General features: G+C 37.8%; 1 protein-coding gene across 3 annotated transcripts in view; it reads left to right on the top strand.

The window, feature by feature from the left end:
- Positions 1 to 18,789, top strand: part of Grm5 (glutamate metabotropic receptor 5) — a 428,521-nt gene extending 409,732 nt beyond the window's left edge. The window contains exons 8-9 of one of the 3 annotated variants that reach the window (XM_071616595.1): positions 17,709 to 17,904; positions 18,004 to 18,789. In XM_071616595.1, coding sequence (XP_071472696.1) covers positions 17,709 to 17,904; positions 18,004 to 18,615 — 808 coding nt within the window. In that variant the 3' untranslated portion in view covers positions 18,616 to 18,789. Of the gene's footprint in view, positions 1 to 3,305; positions 3,402 to 17,708 lie in introns of all 3 variants that reach the window. The other 2 variants (XM_027942484.3, XM_071616594.1) reach the window with 2 other exon arrangements.
- The last annotated feature ends 980 nt before the right edge of the window (positions 18,790 to 19,769 follow it).

The following is a 19,769-nucleotide window of genomic DNA, read 5'->3' as shown; positions in this document are numbered from 1 at the left end:
AACCTTTAAATGAATCAATGTGGCATTTCAAGTCTGGGCAAAGGATGTGTTTCAGTGTGTGTATGGATGCTACAAGATCCGTTGGCATATTTAGTAAACCATTACAATGTATTTACTTATGAATAGAAGTTTGAGTAATGGGACTGAAGTAGGGTATTACTTGGCAATATCATATTATAATAGTGAAGTTTTAAAATTTGGTTTTATTCTTTCTTTGTAAACTGAAGATCCATAATGACTTTTCTTCTGCCTTCATCTGGAGTGTTTTGATCAGTTTTACTAGAGGGTTGACTTTCAGCTCTTTTGGTGACACATTCCAGCTCCTGAAGTCTACTGCCTGTCCATCATCTGATTCACACCACATCTCATGCATCACACTGGTGGTGAGCTCATCTCAGCAAGATCCCTTTCCCAGCCCTCTGCTTGCTGGTGTATTCCTGTCTAGGTAAATTCCAGGCAGTAGAATGGCATTCTGTTTTCATGTTAGCAGGGAGCCTGGAGGGTGATTTATTCTACTTGGCCATTATGTAGTCAAATTTGACCTTTTAAAAAATAAGTTTACATTGTGCTCAAAACCTAGCTCCACTAAGTACACACTATTACCTTCATATATGACCTTTTTGGTCTCTCCAATGTGATATCAGACTATTTAAATAAAGAGGGTTTTTTTTTTAAAGGATAAAATGAGGGGCAGGGAGTAAGATGTTAATAAAGAGCACAGGATTTGGAAATAAAACAGCTGATTTCAAGTTCCACTTCTGTGACTTACTACCTATGGGGCTTTGACCAGCATAGAAAACTTTTTGAGTCATGGGTGCCTTATTTAAAAATGGGGATAACAATTACCCTGTGAGTTTCTTGAAGAAATTTTATAGGACATAAATTCTAAGTCTTAAATTATGTTTAGCATAGCAGTTCTACATATCTGAAATAAACTCAACTGGAAAGAATTATAAATCTTCAGTGAAGACTATTGAAACATTATTAGTTACTTTGAGCAACACATTATTGGTAAATGGGATAATGAATAAGTGAAAGAAGGACAACATTGTCTATTTTAGCATGTAGTAAACATAATAAAGCTGTAATTACAGTTACAGGTAGTTAAGAAGGGTCACCTCCAAAAGCAAAGATGAGCTTCCCAATCTGTATTAATGCCATTTTTACTCCGTGCTAAATACAAAAACTACCTGAAAACTACAAAACTTCTAAGGCATCTCTTGCATTATTGGAATGAATTTTATTGTTGTTTCTTTTGTTTTTGTTTTGTGTGTTTGTGTGTGTAAAAGCTCTTACCAAAAGAGGTTTGTTTTATTTTTAATAAATGGAGGTTATTAGGCAGTGTTTAGAGAGGCATGCAAAAGAGGGTTGGGGATAAAAGCTTATGAACATGAAAAATATAGCTATTTTAAGTCAGTTTTATGAAGGATTTAAATGATGAATTGGCAATCAGTCTAACAGAAGACCTTTAAAAATATGTCAAGGATCCTTTTGTAAGCAACTGAATAATCATCAATAATTTATTATTCTATTAATACTATTTTAATTTAAGCTGCACAGCAGTATTTTGGTTATGCAATTCAGTTCACAAACAAGCACAAAATATTTTGCATTGACCTGTGGAGTGTCATTCAATGATGGATACTTCAGAAGGATTCTCTTCTGAGAAATTTTTCTTTGGTAAAATAAAGACTTCTCAGTCTGGCTTTGTCTGATGCTTTAGCTTCTTTAACAAAGACTTATATGTTCTTTTCCTCTCTTCTTTATGACCTATATCTAAAGTCACTTGGGCACATGCCTTTTTTTTTCTGCTTTCTCCCAATATTCTATGAGCTCTACAAGGAAGGACCTGCAGATTATGTATCTCTATAGCTGAAGTACAAAGTCCATTGCCTAGAATTTATTAGATGCTCAACTAATGTCCACTGTACAACTAACCCATTATGTTCATTGGCCCTAATGTAATGAACCATCTTTATTTAAATGGGATAATGAATAAGTGAAAGAAGGACAACATTGTCTATTTTAGCAAGTATTTTAACATTTTAGGACTCATAATTATCTTGATTTTATCATATTTTGTTTTATATAACTTTTGAGACAGCAGGAAAAGAAACTAAAAAGAATGTGAATGTATTGGTGTTAGCAAGTCTTATGACAGTAACTCATTTTATCATTGCCTGTCAAATACTAAGAACATGGAAGAAGTAGAATCATATCAGGGTCCAGTTTTATAAGAGAAAACATCAGGTCTTAGGTCCCTGAAAACTCTACAAGCAGTTTTGTAACTTTGGTGAAGTCAGTTAAGTAAGTTCCTCATTTGGCAAACGGAAATAGCAAAGCTTCTTAACCTACTCCACAGATTAAACATGAAAAGTAAAGAGAGTATTTTATCTCAAAATACTCATGTAAGTATAAGGATTCATCTTGAGGTACCTTGTAGCAGACAGATGTTGAGAATCTCATTACTAATTTACATGAAATACCTAATATGCTCCAGGAGAGGTGAAGTGTCAATTCTGATACCAAGGCCTTTTGAACCATATTCCAAGACATACTCAATTCAACACTGACTCTCAAACTTCAGTTTAATGATTATGGGAGACTCTCTTACAAAAGGAACATAGCTTCTTTCTTTTGGTTTGCCAGTGTCTAATAAATATTCAGATATAGTATCACTCTGTGAAGGTGGGCTAGTGACAAGATTTAATTTAAAAAAAACATGACAATAGAATCAGCACATTATAATGGCTAAAGTGTGGGTTCTAAACTTTTACTCTCTTTTCAAAACCCACCCCAACTATTTAACTGTCTTGATCAGTTTACTTAATTTTTATAATTTTAGGTTTCTTCATTAGTAACATGGAAATGAAAATAATAGAGACTCTGCCATAGAGCTATTCATCAGATTAAATTTAAGTAAAGTTCTAGTACAGTGGCTGATACATGTATGCAATAAATAAATTCTGATTTATTGATTGGTACTCATCTTTTTTTCAGATGCTAGGAACTGCATTCCTTTCACCATTGACTATTAGATGTGATGAATTCACTGATTAATATGCAATGCTAAAGGGTGGATTACATATGGTTTAACCAAGAAGTAACAAATTCATCTCCAATGTTTTCCATCTCCCTTCATAATAACGTAATAAGGATTGCAGTTCAGTCATTGCACTGAGAAGCAGGATTCCCTGTTTTGGCATGGGGTGCCCCTCTTTGTGGTCATGGCTCTTCCTCAGCCTAGTGTTTAAGCACACAATCACGTCTTTCTGTTTGCTCCTGTCCTTGTTCATGCTCACCAGGTACAAAGACAGGAGACTGGCCCAGCACAAGTCGGAAATAGAGTGTTTCACCCCCAAAGGGAGTATGGGGAATGGTGGGAGAGCAACAATGAGCAGGTAAGCAAAATTGTGAGTGACCTGAGGTGGTGTGAAATAAATGTATGCAAGCTAGAGGAACAAGTGGCTCCCTGGACTGTGTCTTGCTGAACATCCCATAACGTGTGTCCAAACTGGGCCGCCATTGGGTTTCTGTGTTGTTTGATTGGCAAAACCCAGGCCATCCTAATGTAAAGGAATGGGAGCCTCTTGTCCCAGGTGCTGCTGTTTCTCAGGGTTGTGCGCTTTGCATGTCTGAAGCCTTAGCTAACAGTCAGTTTTCTCTTGGGTTTTAACTTATTGATCAAATGGTTCTGGAGTTTGCAAAGTGGAAGAAATTGGAGGAAATTTACATTCCAGGACTATTAAGAAAACAAATGCAAAAGTTTAGAACTGGTTTTGAGGGAAGGACTGCAATTAAAGGACCATGCCAGCCCCTGATCCTAAACAAGCCTGGAAATTAATCTATGTTAAATATAACAACATCTCAGAGCCAAGGGCAAATACCATGCCAAACCAGTGGACTGTAGGGGCAAGAGAGTTTTCTTGAAATGAAATCAGGAAAGCTAATCCTCCTCTAACTACTGTAGCTTTGCTGCTCCTTGACTTCCTTGTGTTGGTGGTAAACACTCCCTGTCGCTGCGCTGTGCATGTTCCTTCATACCAGGCATTTCCAACTGTGTTGTACCCAGTGAACTGGGGTATTTGGAACTGTAAGCATCAACTGAGCTGTGTTGCATGAAGTGAACGTGCTTTTTTTTGCATGGGACTGGGTTTCAAGGAAAGGGCTCTCAAGACAAAGGCCATCAAGGTTGTCATTAAACAAACAGTTCCAGAATGCTAAAGGAGACTTAAATTGAGAAGTCACTCACCAGAAATCAAGCCTCCACTTCTAATTTATTGTGGTATTTCCCAATCCAGCTGTGGTACAGAGGTATGGAGGGAAAATGTTGCAAATCAACCTGGATTAGAGAAAAGAGGAAGGCCAGGAGAGAGTGTGTACATGTGCTGTTTGCATGTGCTGAGAGCATCAAGCCGCATAACAAGAAAATATTTGAATCCTGTTCAAATTTTACCCCCAAACATGTGTTTGCTTCCTCAGTGGTGGGCTCCTTCCTTTTTTTCAAAATAATGACTCACTTTTTCCAAGAAACTCTGCATTGCACAGCTGCTATGGAACTATTCACAAGACAGTTTTGTGAAAATGGTTCTCAGAGAAGTGCAACATACATAACTTGAATGATCCTTCATCACAGCCCTGGCTAAGTTTAGCCAACTTTGTTCATGGCTTCCAGAGACAAAGCACTGAGAGAGTGTGTACCCTTGCAAGCACATATGTGTGTATGATTGGTATACTATTGGCCTTCTGCAACAGTCCTTTTATACAGCTGTCTTAGGATGTCAAAATATCTGGAAGATGGGCCTCAATGGACCAGTTTGTGGGACTAACTGAGCAGGACTCCTGTTAATTTAAGTATGACAAAGTGACAGAAAAATGAGGCAAACAGCATTGATGTAAGGTGGACAAAGTGAAAGAGAATGCATCAAGTGAGAGCTCCAGGGCTCTGTGCAGAGTAACTTCTGATTTGAAGATTAAAACTAGAGTTTCTGAACCTAACACAACTAGCTGCCAATCAAAGATACTAGGAAAAAATCATGAGTGATATAATCCAGGCATCTGTCCTCAACAAGTTTCCTAGATCATTTCAATTTAGTCAGAGCAATAAACTGATATTTCAAAACAATCATTTATCTGGGAAACAACATGGGCTTTTTGTGGCAAGCATTAGGTCTTGATTATACCATGCAATGTTCTTAGGAGTGTTTAGTTAATGCTTAGAATGCTCACATCTGAACTTCCAGAGACTGGATTTGCTCAAGGTTGTCTTAACTGAGAATGGGGGTAGGGGTACAGAGAGAGTTTTATACAAAGTGAAAGGAACCCCAGATCAAACAGACCAAGCTTCTTTGACTCAGGTTCAGATCTACAAAGGTAGCCAATTCAATATATCTACTCCAGAAATGGTCCAATTTCTTCTCTAATAGCAAGACATCATTTAACTTTTGTTTCCTCACATTTTGGGGATATAGTCAAGGTAAAGGCAAGACTTATTACATTGACATATCCTGGTAGGAAAGAAGGGAATGGTGTGTGCTATAATAAAAAACATTTTGTTGAAGTAATGACTTCAATCCCACGAATAAGCAAAGCTAATTGGGAACAAATGATCCTTTCTTTCTAATTTCTCATGTCCTTAGCAATCAATAAAACCACATACACATACCACACACACAGAGAGAGAGAGAGAGAGAGAGAGAGAGAGAGAGAGAGAAATGAAGAGAAGTCCTTCAGTACTCTAAATCAACTTCCCCCTTAAAGAAGAGAGAAGGCCTGGAGACATACAAACAGACCAAAATTCACAAAGCCTTTGCATTTTTATTTTTTCTAGCTTCATATTTATTCATATAATACACATGCATTTGTTCACATATATACACACAATGACATTTAAACAAGAGAAATAAGTTTAAATTAAAGATTAAAAGAATATATGTCAAGGAGACAACTTTTATGAAAAAAAGTGTATTACAGAGTTGCAGAAGTTAATCCTAATTTACTTACTCTGGAATTGAAGAGATGGAACAAGGATAAGTGTATGCATATGAGATGTTTATAGATACTTTTAGTATTATGCGACAATTCTTTCTTTCTTATACATCCCCACACCTTTGCTAATTGCCTTTCCCGAACACCCAGTTCCAGGGAAAGACAAAGTGAACCTCAAGTAATCACAGAACACCTGGAGTGTTGCTCTGTATCTCATGGGCCTTAAGTTTACTATGATGAAAATGTGGAACAAACAGGACTCAGTGAATTCAGGTGTGGTGTAACTGTCCCAGAGTCAAGTTGGCTAGTACTAGTAAAACCTTCCTAGAAGTCTTATACTGTATCTTATCTCTGTCCGGTTTCATAATTATGAAGTATTTTGTATTTTTGTCTCATACTGTATAGTTGCCTGTATCTTCTCACTAACCTTGAGATTTTTCAGGCAAAAAAAAAATTAATCTTGTTCACTTATGTTTTCTAAATTCAAAACTGCTCTGGGTCTATTCTTTCAGTCAATCAACCAGTCAATAAAAGAACAAGAACCTTTCTGTAGGTAGGCAGCACTGTTTTAAGGACCATGGTATATTCAGAGAAGGACGAGATAATCTCCATCCTAAAGGTACTTACTTTCTTAATAAAGAAAAAAAAAAGTCTAATAGAGGCTGTAGGAGAAATGGTTACATTAAGATGTTCAATCTGTGATCTGGATAATATAGGCTAGATTTGGAGAGGAGAGAAAAGGAGAAGTAACATGACACACAGTTACAAGATCACATTTCAAGAATTCCAAGAAGAAAATTTCACAAACTATTCTAAGGAACACTAGACCAGGTGCAGGGTGGGTGGGAAGCAGGGAAGCCAGTAGGGATGACAATGGCAGAGCCCACATCACATGCTATCTGCCCTTAAGAGACTCTCAGTGAATGCTTACATAAGTCTTGAGAAATTAATTTTGTTTAACCTAATTGATCTTGTAGCCATTTATTCAAGTCATCTGTTGTCATTCTTTTTTTTATACATCTTATAATAAATCCTTGAAATCTTAAAGCAATTTCCCAAAGAAATCTTTCACAAGATGGCAAAATCTCAGTCTAGCTGAAGTTTGGTGATTGCAATAGAAATCATTGACTTTACCAAGTGTCACAAACATAAACCAAGTCCCTAATTCCCTTTGCTTATTTTTCTAAAAGAATCACTAATTACTGAGAGTATATTGCATTCATGTGTTATTAAATTTGGCAATCATCTCTTCAGCCTATGAAAAGCACATGACCCTCTGTCTCAATCTCTGTTCAAGCATCTTCTTGCCTAACACCCTTTAAATTGAGAAACAGAAGGGCTGGTCAAAACCTTCTTGAGGCTGCTTCCCTCCACTGTCAAATATGTATTTGGCAAATATTTCACACACACAAACACATGTGCGTACACACACACAGTTTTTGTAAATAACTCAGTAGTCATATATATATATATATATATATATATATATATATATATATATATATATATATATGACTATTTGTATATTTGTATTTGCTTTATTTGAAACAACAGATTTATATCTTATGATTTCCTGTTTTTAAAAAAAAGCAAATATACTTTATTTGACACAATAGATTATAGCTTCTGATTTCCTGTGAAGAGGAAGAAGAAAATCAAAATAATTTCTGATATAACAAGTGCCAAGCCAAAAAGGGAGCAGCCTGCCAAATAATCAGCAAGTTCAAACTTGTCTGCATTAAGAGAAGAATGTGTGAATTTTGAAGGATGCTTTCTACTTTTAGTCTCACCTCAAGATATAGATAATATCTTGCAGTGGGGTCCATTTATTCTCATTGTTGTATTCATATTAGGTGGGTAATCTAAAATATAGGCAAAAGTTATTGAACAAAACTGAGTGCTCTAAAAATTTAAATTGATCATTTCATCTAATTCCATGTGTCATGAGTCATTTTGAACTGATTCAACTCAAGTTTATTTATTTTTAAAACATTTATTCGTTACTTATGCCTAAGTCAGAGTGTCTCATACTGGAAATTCAAGGAGAGATTAAATAGGCTTTCTATACCTAACCTTTTTTTACTGTTGTACTTCATATTCCTTGGATTCATTTTGGAGCACTGCTCTGTCATTTATTTTGACTTGGGTAACTTGGCTTAGTTCCATAACCTAAGTTTTCACATCTATAATGCAGGTTAGTTTTATAGGGCTGTGGCTTCCATGATACTGAGGTAGTAATGAACCCCACCAACCTCTGATTCTTGCTATCACACTGGAAAGATTTCAGACATGTTGTTCAGAATAACAGGCATGAGTTGATTAGAAGGGATAGGAAAGGGAGAAAGAGGACACGCTCAAGGAAGAGAGTAGGTTTTCTTAAAGAGAGGAATAGTGTGGCTCTCCTGCCATTCAGTTTTATTGAGAGTCCCTGGGGAGTTTCCTGAGTTGCCCAGGTCCATCTCTTGACTTTTGACCAACAACAGGATAACATCAGACTTTCAAATCACCACTGCCATCACAACTCTAAATCACTTTGACTCATGCTGACTGGCTCTAATTCGTACCTGTTCTTAGGGATTTTGTAGTAAGGGGCAATTATCCTCATTTCCCTGAGTTCTGAGATCTCTTATCTGTGTCACAAAAGTTCCCCCCCCCGCCCCCCCCCACCCCCCCCCACCCCCCCACCCCCCCCCCCCCCCCCCCCCCCCCGCCTTCAGGGTAACTTTTGTTCTTATCGGCATTTCAGATCTTCAGTTCTCCTACAGATAATAAGTTGTTTGCAGAGCAATGTAGCATATCCTGTGGACTTAAGCCAGGCAGTGCTGCAGGTAAATTACTTTTTAAAAGTGAAAACGTGAGGGTAAGCACAGTGGGCCTTTGCTGTAGAATTATTCCCTTAACTTCATGTTCCCACCACTCACATTTGTCTATGACCTATCAGTTAATGCCTGTCTATACCAAACATTCAAGATGGTAGAATTAACTTCATTCACTGAAACTCCCTGCCCAACTGCTCTGCACCTGGCCCCACACTGAGTACAGAAGATACTCAAAGCTGACATCTTTAGGGTGTTCCAGATATGGTGCAGAGTTGATTTTTAAATACATAATTCAATTTGAAAAGTGCCATATCAGAAAGCTGTTGTGAATGTCAAATATGATAATATAGGTGAAAACACCTTATGAGCAACAAAGTTTTATTCAAATGGGAGCTATTATTCTTTTGGGACCCTTCTTTGCCACCAATTCATTTCCATCTTTTATGCAAGGTTTAAATGGAGCTGAATTCCTCCACATAGTTTTCCTGGCTGCACAGGCCCACAGATATAAAACATCTGTATCTTGTTCTCTCTCACTAAATTGTAATCTGAGACTTTATAATGATGACTGGAAAACGATCATTTCTGTTTTGGGAAAAACACAAATAAACTAAAACTCCTTCTAGTCTTAATTGGAACACTTATACTAAAGACTAGAACTCAAAATTTAGGATAAGAGGTAGCTTAGTTTTAAGCTTTGAGTTGAGATAACTGAATTATGAATTAAAGGAAAGAGCTTAATTTAGGAAAGAAAATGCTGCAATGACTCAACAAAATGCCCAAGCTTAATACCTGCTCCTGTGTCACATTCTTCTTTGTTAAAATGAGTTCTCTTTATGAGCACTCTTGGAGGAGGTAGTCCTGTACTCGTGCCATTAGGCACTTTAATAACCCACCCAGGATGGACATGTAACATTTCCAAAAGGCTTTCTGTTGCTATTAAACCAAAAATTAGTTACCACAGGGGTGAGTTATCCTCCTTGCACAACCATTTTATTGGGGATTAAAGGTCTGGTAAGAAATATTTTCTGGGGCAATTTTAAAAGTGTGCAGCCACTGCTACTAAGAGAAAGATGAAAATCCATCTCATAGGGCTGAGGGAAGGGCATCATGGGATTTGGCATACAGAATTAATGACTTTGTCATATTTTCAATGCATAATAAATTAAATTAATTTTGTTATTCTGTATTATTTTAACATCCCCAGTATATAGACCTCATTAAGCCCCACTTTATTTGGAAATTTCCTTGAAACTTCTTTCCCCAGTGGCAAGTTTCTCTGGATTCCTCTAATATCAACAATAAAAACCCAATGGTCAAAAACAAATGTCTTTTCTTTCACAGTAGTTTTCCTATTGGTTCATTCTTTCCATCCTCATTTTTGGCACACTCATTAGCATCTTAACATTGTATCCCTATATTATCAGAACAACCTCTTTAATCTTCCCCAGATTGCACTATTTTGCCTAAGACAATTTTCCCTATTCCTCAATCTCTAAAGAACTAATTAACTTAAAAAATATATAAATTTGGTCTTAACATTTTCCTGAAGGAGGATCAGGACTAGAGTTAGATGGGAAATAGCATCCATGGATGAAGCTGGTTGAATGTTTACAAAGATGATGGCATTGTGCCTGCATCCTAATTGTCTGCTGAGCTAATGATCAAAAATATAAACATTAAATAACAGAATTTCAATGGCTTAGGAATAACAAAAAGAAGACATGGTTATTTCTTCATTTATTTATCAAGAATGTAGGTTTTATTCATATCTAATAATCAGCCTACTTTTGTGGTCTAATATATTCAACCATGTATGCATTCCAGACACTGAGGAGAAACACAGAGTTATTATTAAGGGATTGATTATTCAAATAGAGAAAGAGAGAAGGGGGAAGTAGATCTTTATAGATTGGGGGTAGTGTAATAGCAAGAATTTTTATAGAAGACAATATAGTCTAACCTGTACCTTCCAATACTTTAGCATCTACTATATCCCGATAGTCAAACTGGGCCCATGGTTATCTTCTTGAACCTAGTGGATTTTCTCTCTTGAACATTCCTTGTGGATTTTTGTCACTGTCACTGCTATCTTTCATGGAGGGCAATGTCTATCACTCTCTTTGTACATCACCATCGTCTATCAATTATTCAAAGCCTGGATGCATGCTGTCCCCTGTTGGAAGGTACCTTTCTCTGACCACTCCTGCTAGAAATGGTTTTCCCCTCTTATGAAATTTTGACTCCCTCCTGATATGTCCCCTGTTAGAGCCCAATGAACTGATTCCTTGTTTGCATGCTTCACTGCCATACTTCAATTTCCCTGTTTTTAGCATTCTTCCACCTGTCCATCTGCTTCCTCCTTTCAATGTCATAAGGAAAGGATAAACAACCTCTCCATCAAAATACTGTGAACACCTAATAATGTTAGCCTTCTGCACCTGTCTTCTCTCTTTAACTCCATCTTACCCTCCTTGAGAGCTGTCTCATACATCAGTAATTTTCATTCACAGTATTAAAAAGCATTCATGAATAAAAATCGTTTGCAAAGTTATCACATATTATTTGTTGTTATTAGTTTAAATGACAAACTTTTCAAAATAGTACAGATATAAAGTTATCCAAAAAACATATTATTGGAATTCTAAAATGAGTCAGAGACAAAATGAGAGAATTAGAACATCCATGGGAAAAGTGTTTTTTATTGCATTACAGCATGAAAGAGAAAAAAAGGCTGAGAACTGTCAAATAATATTAATTTATATGGTTGTAGGCTTCAAGTGCCTCCATCACTGAGACATCCAATCATTATCTCTGACAAACACTGTTACCTAATGAACTTGTGCTATTTGATTTAATGGCCACAAAAAGATGTAGAGTGCTTTCTTAAGCATATGAGTAAGCGTATGATTAAGAAGTCCAGAATCGGGCAAGAGAGACTATAAATAAAATGACTGGCTTACCTAGTTTAAACACATATCATCTCCAGATATCATCTGAGGTTTTCTTCTGTGGATTAAGGAGGTCTAACTTCAAAAAGAAAGTATGGACAGTGTAAATTGTAATTATAAATCAGGAGATGGCATTAGTCTCACTTTGCCATTTGTTAACTCTGTAACTGTTTCGGGCAAATCACCCAATCTCACTGAGCTTTGGTTTTCTCATCCTTGAAAAGGTTGATAAAGATGTTGTTCCTACCTATCTTTTACAATCAGAGCATTCCCAAACATACTTTATAAAGCACTGTGTAAACACAAGGTGGATTGCTTGGATTCTTCTATCTGTATTAGGTAATTAGTCCTTGGTTTCATTTCCTTTCACCTAAGTGTTTTTCTCTATGCAAACATTTCTAATGCATACATCGCCATGGCCATTTAACTTGTTTCTGTCAACAGATAGCTCTTTATATAGTGTAACTGAGGAAATTTATATAGATAATTCTGCTACTTTCTTACATGTTATAGTGTGTTTCTCAGTGTAATTTTCAAAATCAAGATGTCAGGTTTTATTTATTTTTATGTGATGCTGAAGTTCAAACCCATTGCCTCACACGTGCTAGGCAAGCGCTCTACCATTGAGCCACACAACCCCAGCCCCTAGATGTCAGGTTTTGGGCAAAGGTTAGAAAGAAATTTGTTCACCTACTTTAAAATGTCTGAAAATAAACACTATCAAATTCTTTAGTGTTCTTTAAAAATTGTATCACCATACTTTGTAATTCAAGTCAAATTATAAAGTAAAATATATGGATACAAAACTCTAAGAAAACTAACCAAAAAAATGGAATCACCACTGAAAATTTTCAGTTTATAATATTCTTAAATTATGAAATTCTTTCATTCACTTAATATTTTCTGATGTCATTCTGCAGGCAGCAGTTGCTATGTTCTAACAACATTTCAAGTTTTTTATTTTTCAAATATTTTAATCTTAGAAAGCTCATAATCATACATCTCCCTCCTGGCTACCCTTCAAATCAAAATACCCAAACAAGAGAGGCTCAGTAATGAAGACCATTTTTAATAAAAAATACTTGTTAACTTTTGGAGGGCATGTTTGATTACTCAGAGTTTTCTGATGCCCTGCAACTATTTAAGTTATGAAGGAACTTCATAACTTAGACCATGCAACAAAAAATAAAAGTGTTGTTTAGCTTTATCTTTTTATAAAATTCAGTAACATAGAAGAATTTTAATTGCTTATATACTGTTCATACAACCCTAAACATGTTCTGAGGAATAAACACTACACAGTTTATTCAATAATCATTTGAATAAAAAAATTATAAATTCCACAAAGTTTTTGACGGTCAACTTCTCTCTCTATTAATGTTTGCCTCTAATGATGTCATGTTGTGGCAAAATGCTCTAATTTCTTCATATTTGGGCGATAAGTAGAGAAACCATTAAGCTGACATTTAGAGCCTGCTGGAAATTAATAAATTATTTAAGTGCCTATACTGAAGGAAAGAAGAAGTGGAAACTTCTCAAGGTAGAAGTTGTCATTTTTGCAGACCTGAAATGTAAACAAACAAACAAACAAAAAAACCAAGAAAACAAAAAAGTCGATAAACACTCAACATTATTGATATGCTGCTTATTTTTTATTCAAAAGTAAGGAGCAAATTATCACAAAAGAGAAGACATCACATTGCACAGTATTATTATGTCTGAGAAAGGATTAATGGTACCTGGAAAATAGTGGAAGCATTTTGGGGTTTCTTGCTATATGTAGCAAACCATTTTGTCTTGTCCCTCTCTCTTCCACTCCTCTTTCCTCCACTGATTTTCTAACAACCAATATATGCAGTGGAGAAAGGTAAAATCTATGGAGAGGTAAAGAAAAGTTTCCTTTCTTTTGTTTTCCTCAAGCCACTAAAATAAACATGTAATCCTGCTGCTGAAAAAAAAAATCCTCAGCCTAAATAATAAACTCAATATCTCATCTCCATTGAGTGGAAAATTTCACAATAATGAATAATTTCTTGAGCTTGCAGAACTGCTATACTTTATTGAGAACACTCTTATGTATGTATCTATTAGATCCTCCAAAAAATCATGTGAGTTGGGCAATGGATATTCATTTCTTCCATTTTTAGCCATAAGGAATCTCAAAAGTGCTAAATGATTTGCCCAGCATTAATCAGGGTCAGCTCTTAGACCCACCATTTAGGTTCTATTTCCCTTCTACTATCCATATTGCTTCATTAAGCTTCATCACTGAGAAATTTCACTCGCGTGCACGTGCGCACTCACACACACACACACACACACACACACACATAGCGATGAATGAAAAAAGTATTCATGATTTTCATTGTAGATATCAAGACCATATTTAATTGATGAAATATCTTTTATCTAGATACATTGAGTACTACTGATTTAAAGGAAGTGATATACAAAGTAAATAAATCCATAAGACAAAATTAATATTAAATCATCTTTGAAACTTCATTTCTAACAGAAAAAATATGAAATTTTAAAAATGAAATGCATTTATCCATTCAATTATTGGCCCCAATATAGTTTTGAGTGTGTGCAGTGTGCTAGGCAACACACACACTGGGTTTTATGGACATAACAAACCTGTGCCTTTGTGATGCCCATCTGGCAGATGCGACACACATATGACCCAGAGTTATCAAATGCCTAAATGGCTACAGAAATGGAAGTCAGCCTAATCAGGGTCTCAGTTAAGGAGAGCTTTCTTCAAGAAAATTAAAGTGAAATGTGAAAGTAAATAAATATACTGTGTCTAAGCAAAAAAGAAAGTAGAAGAGAGAAGGGAGCACAATGAAAAAGCATTTCAAGAAGAGAATAACATGGAATTTAGTGGGAACAGATGGGACCAATCAGAAACACAGCTGAGGGTAAGAAAAAGAGGATGAAAGACTAGGGATTCAAATATTTGTTAAAATTGGTTAAGTAAGGAGAAACAACTTGAAAGATTTTATAGCTTTACCATGTATTTTATTTTTTCCTTAATTCTTTCTCTTTTACTGGGGCTCAAGATGGCATTGAGTATATTGCTTTTATTTACTGACATGTTGTATTCACATTGAACACAAAAACTGAACATTCTTAGACACATCCTCCTTACTATATACCTGAGTTGTTTCACTGAATCCTCAAAATAACTTTTGCCAATTGAATCATTGTCTGCTTCTTGCTGAAACTTAGAAATTATTCTTCCTCAAGCATCCAGGATGGCAGATCCAGAATTAGAATCCAGTATCTCTTGTCCATTACACTTTCCACAGCACCACACATGGCCCTGTTAGCTGAAAAATCCTATTCATCTATAAAAGTCTTGGTAAGATTTTGTTGTCATTGAATAAGAACTGACTTCATAAAACCTACATTTCACTAATAAAGAGCTAAGTAACATCATGAGTAGGTTTTTCTTTTTCTTATGAATTCTTGTTTGCTTTGGGGAAAAAAATCTGTAATGTTCTACAGAATGAAATGAAGTGCTCTGATTTGGACTCCATTTCTCTGATGTCTTCTATGTCTATTCAGATGCTCTTGTGCTCTTTCTCCCTCAAGGCCATGGGCACTGTGTGCAAAGGCACAATCAGAAAATTAGATGTAACTATTTTATTCAAAACTTGTTAGTTAGGATGGTTCTCTTTTCACATATTCACCAAAAAGTTTTTCGGTATGCTGTCATAGTTTGAGGCATGACTATGTGTGAGTCCAAAGACTGTCACTGTTAACATCCAAAGTTATGTTCCATCATAGTAATCTAAAAGCATTCAAGAGAGAATGAAAGAGAAAGACTTTTAAAAGTAAATGTTACAAAACTGCTCTGCTGAAAGCAAAAGCATCTCTAGGGTAAAGCTTGCTTGAATAAATCCAGTTATGCTTCTGGTTTCTAGTCTATGCTTTGTATTAAAAGAGGCCTCAGTGACCTGAAAGACTAATTGCTCTTCCCCAAATGGCTGTTTCTAATAGCAGAGAAAGGGAGTAGTTGGCAACCATCCTCTCAATCAAATCCCATGAATAACCTGGCCCATTTCTTCTGTGCCATGATGCAGAAGTTAGTGGTCACCTGGGAAAAAGAAAAGTAATGCACTGAAAACTTAAAAGGTAGCAGGTCAGGTTAATACAAAATGGAAAAAACAAATCCTGAGACAGTGTTAGAAAGGAAAGTCAAGCATTTGGCAGTATCCTTTCGGCTACTATAGATGCATAGCAACCTCCAAATCTGGAAATGATTTCATTCATCCTTTCCAGAAAAGTGGGTGGGGGTGGTGAGAAATATCTCACATTCCAGAATTCTGAAGGACATTAGGTTGTAATATATAGAGCAGATTAAATGAAATGAGATTTCACAGGAAGTAGTAGAAAAAGGAATACCACAAAGTAAAAAGGGACAGATGAAGAAGCAAGCAGTATAGGAAAGTCAAGAAGAATGTTGTTAAAAGGGCTATAGAGACAGTGGTCTGTTTCCAAAGGAGCAAGTGTCTCAGGCAGAGTGGATCTGGCGGGTGCAATCAGGCAAACTTAAAGCAAGTGGGCTCCAAACAGGGTTTAGACCCCTGCTTGGCAATGGAGAGATGAGAGCCCAGAACAAAGGATAGCTTTCTGTCAGAGTTCCTCAGTGAAACACCAGCATCAGTCACCTTGGGGAAGGGGACACAGAAGAGAGTTCTGATAAAAAGCATAGATGCTTAAAACCCAATTCAGACAATCAGAATGGGGGGGGGGGGTTAATGACTAACCTGGCAATTTTGACAAACACCCTAGGTGAGTCTTATGTATAATTAATACAATAAAACTACATTTTTTCACCGTTCTTCTCAAACTGCCCCAGGCTATCTCTTGGTCACAACTCCTAAAATATAGATGTCTGCATTAAAGATAACAGATCCCCTAGTCACAGAAATCTTGCATGTAATTCATGACATGGATTCACATCAAGCTTTTTCCATGTGATGTCCCTGCAGGTCAGGGACATGATATTCCTGATGAAGAACAGTTTTTGAGGTCGTTGTGTCAGGTTGGGGTGGTAAGGGTGCAGACTTTGAGAATGGGAACCAACTACACCTTCATCAGAGTAACTTTCAGAGCCAAGGTTGGAGAACAAAAAGGACTATTTGGGAAAGAATAGAGGGAGAAAGACTTTGTCAGATGACACTCATCAAGGTCAAAACTGGAGATCTCTATCTTAGGTGCCATAGGGATGCATTTCACTCTTACACGTGGAATTCAAGTTTTAAGCTTAAAAAGAATGTGAGAATTTATGTGAAGTAGAGAATTTCTAATTAATTATTTTCCAGCAAATAAGCCAACCTAAATAAAACCAAGTTCAAATTCTGAAGTTCAGATAGAAATACCTAGTTATAAATATAAAACTGCATTATAAAATTTGAATTTGAACCATACTACTTCCTGGTAAACCCTGATTCTCTCACTACCCTTCTCCCCTCTTGAGACTGTGAGTTTAGATTGTAGTTATAATGTTCCCTCCATCTAACTCTAGGAAAACCTTACCCTGTACCAGGCACTCCTGAACACAACCACAATACTACAAACCCTGGTTTCTGGATTTGCAACATAAACAACTATTGTACTCAAGGGTGGGCAGAGAATCCTGAAAAATGCTCCTGTAGCTTTCTATCCCATCTGACACATGTTCATGGTAGTGATACAGCTAAAATAAAGCAGATAAAATACGGATATTTATACGGATAAAATAAAGCAGCCTTTAGCCCAGAAGAAAACCAAGGACACTTCTAAAGGCCTCTTTCCATGATGTCCTTTTGATGTGTGATTTCTTGAAAGAATATGAAAAGCCCTTCCTTCTCAGTCCCCACAATCACCCACCATTGGGGAAGCCACCTGGAAGACCCCTTCAGACCTCGCTGAGTCATCTCTCTTCTCTTTCTCTCAACAGCTCTAATGGAAAATCTGTCACGTGGGCCCAGAACGAGAAGAGTAGGGGACAGCACCTATGGCAGCGGCTGTCGGTCCACATCAACAAGAAAGAGAACCCCAACCAAACGGCCGTCATCAAGCCCTTCCCCAAGAGCACGGAGAGCCGCGGGCTGGGCACCGGCGCGGGCAGCGCGGGCCCAGGGGCGTCTGGGGGCGTGGGAGGCGCGAGCTGTGCTAGCGCTAGCCCAGCAGGGGCTGAGCCCCCAGACGCGGGTGCCAAGGCGCTGTACGATGTGGCGGAGGCGGAAGAGCAGTTTCCTGCGCCCGCGCGGCCGCGCTCGCCGTCGCCCATCAGCACGCTGAGCCACCGCGCGGGCTCTGCCAGCCGCACGGAAGACGACGTGCCCTCGCTGCATTCGGAGCCCGCAGCCCGCAGCAGCTCCTCGCAGGGCTCGCTCATGGAGCAGATCAGCAGCGTGGTGACTCGCTTCACCGCCAATATCAGTGAGCTCAATTCCATGATGCTGTCCACAGCTGCTCCTGGCCCCGGAGTGGGCGCTCCTCTCTGCTCGTCCTACCTGATCCCCAAAGAGATCCAACTGCCCACGACCATGACCACGTTCGCCGAAATCCAGCCTCTGCCAGCTATAGAGGTCACTGGTGGCACACAGGCCGCAGCCGGAGCCTCACAGGCAGGGGGCGCTACTCCGGAGACCCCAGCGGCCGGTCCCGAGGCGGCGGCCGGCAAGCCAGACCTGGAGGAGCTGGTGGCTCTCACCCCGCCGTCCCCTTTCAGAGACTCAGTGGACTCGGGGAGTACGACCCCCAACTCGCCAGTGTCCGAATCGGCCCTCTGTATACCATCGTCTCCCAAATATGACACTCTTATCATAAGAGATTACACTCAGAGTTCCTCGTCGTTGTGAACGTCACTGGAAACCATGCTGGGATCCGCATGCAGAGCAGAGATCTCCGTGTTCACACGGAGGGACGCATTGACACGCGTTCTCATCCGGTTAGGACCTGAGGTAGAAGATGCCAATTTCAGCCTTGATGGAAACACGAGATTATAGTGCTATTTCACAACAACAACCGACGAAGACACCAACTACAATTTTTTTTGGCAGATTTTCTTCTAGTGGCCTTAGAAAACATGGGCTTTTAAGAAACATTGCTTATATTTTTGAGGGCTGACAAGGAGTCTGTTAAAACAGTTACATACCAAGTGCTTTGCTCTAGGGAAAGCAGAGAGAGTGAAAAAGCATAATGGAAGGTGAAAGAGTAGTTAATAAGCAACTGTAAAAAGTTTTATTTGTTTACTTTAATTCTTTTCCCAGAAGAGTCTTTGATTCACCAAACATGAATGTACATTTTCTAACAAACTCTTACATCTGGGACCAAAATGTCAACCTTTCTGGTTACTTTTTTATTTATTTATTTTTTCCTTCCTTTAAAGACCTTGGAAAGCAGTACCTTGGGCCCAGTACTTAGAGGTGGGAGTTGTTGTGAGTATGTCCCATGCATAACACACAACTGGATAGTGAGTGCTGCGCTAATGCACCTAGAGCTTCTACCTGAGACTTTCCTCTCCAATTTGGTTGTGAAATACTCTTCCAAAAGCCTGCATCTGGAATTCCACCTAGTTATTTCAGATTCACCTCCATTAACCAAGAAAAACCAGTGGAAGATTTCTTGACTATTTCACCATGTTGCCAATCAATACTGGAGTAGCAAAAAAATAATAATAATATTTTCTGGAATACCATTTTGTAATTCCCTCATTGGGGTGCATTGTGTAGCTGGAATTTCTCTTTATAATAATAATAATTCTTGAGCTCCAGCCTGGCAATCTGTTTCATGATACACAGCCACTCCTTATGAATGCTGTTCCGTTAGTGTTGCCAGCTAAAATATTAAAATATGCATTTGGGCTTCTTCATTCCTTTCTTTTGAGAACCTGATGCACAAGAGCTCCTCTGTTCTTTTTGAGTCCCACCACTGGAAGAGTGGTCCGTAGACCTAACGAAGACGTTGTCACTATTGGAGGGACTATTGTTGAAAAAATTAATACAATATTAAT

This window comes from Marmota flaviventris, chromosome 9, assembly GCF_047511675.1.
Source record: "Marmota flaviventris isolate mMarFla1 chromosome 9, mMarFla1.hap1, whole genome shotgun sequence".
Taxonomy (NCBI): Eukaryota; Metazoa; Chordata; class Mammalia; order Rodentia; family Sciuridae; genus Marmota; species Marmota flaviventris.
The sequence above is the reverse complement of the archived record's forward strand: the minus strand, read 5'-3'. Positions and strand labels throughout refer to the sequence as shown.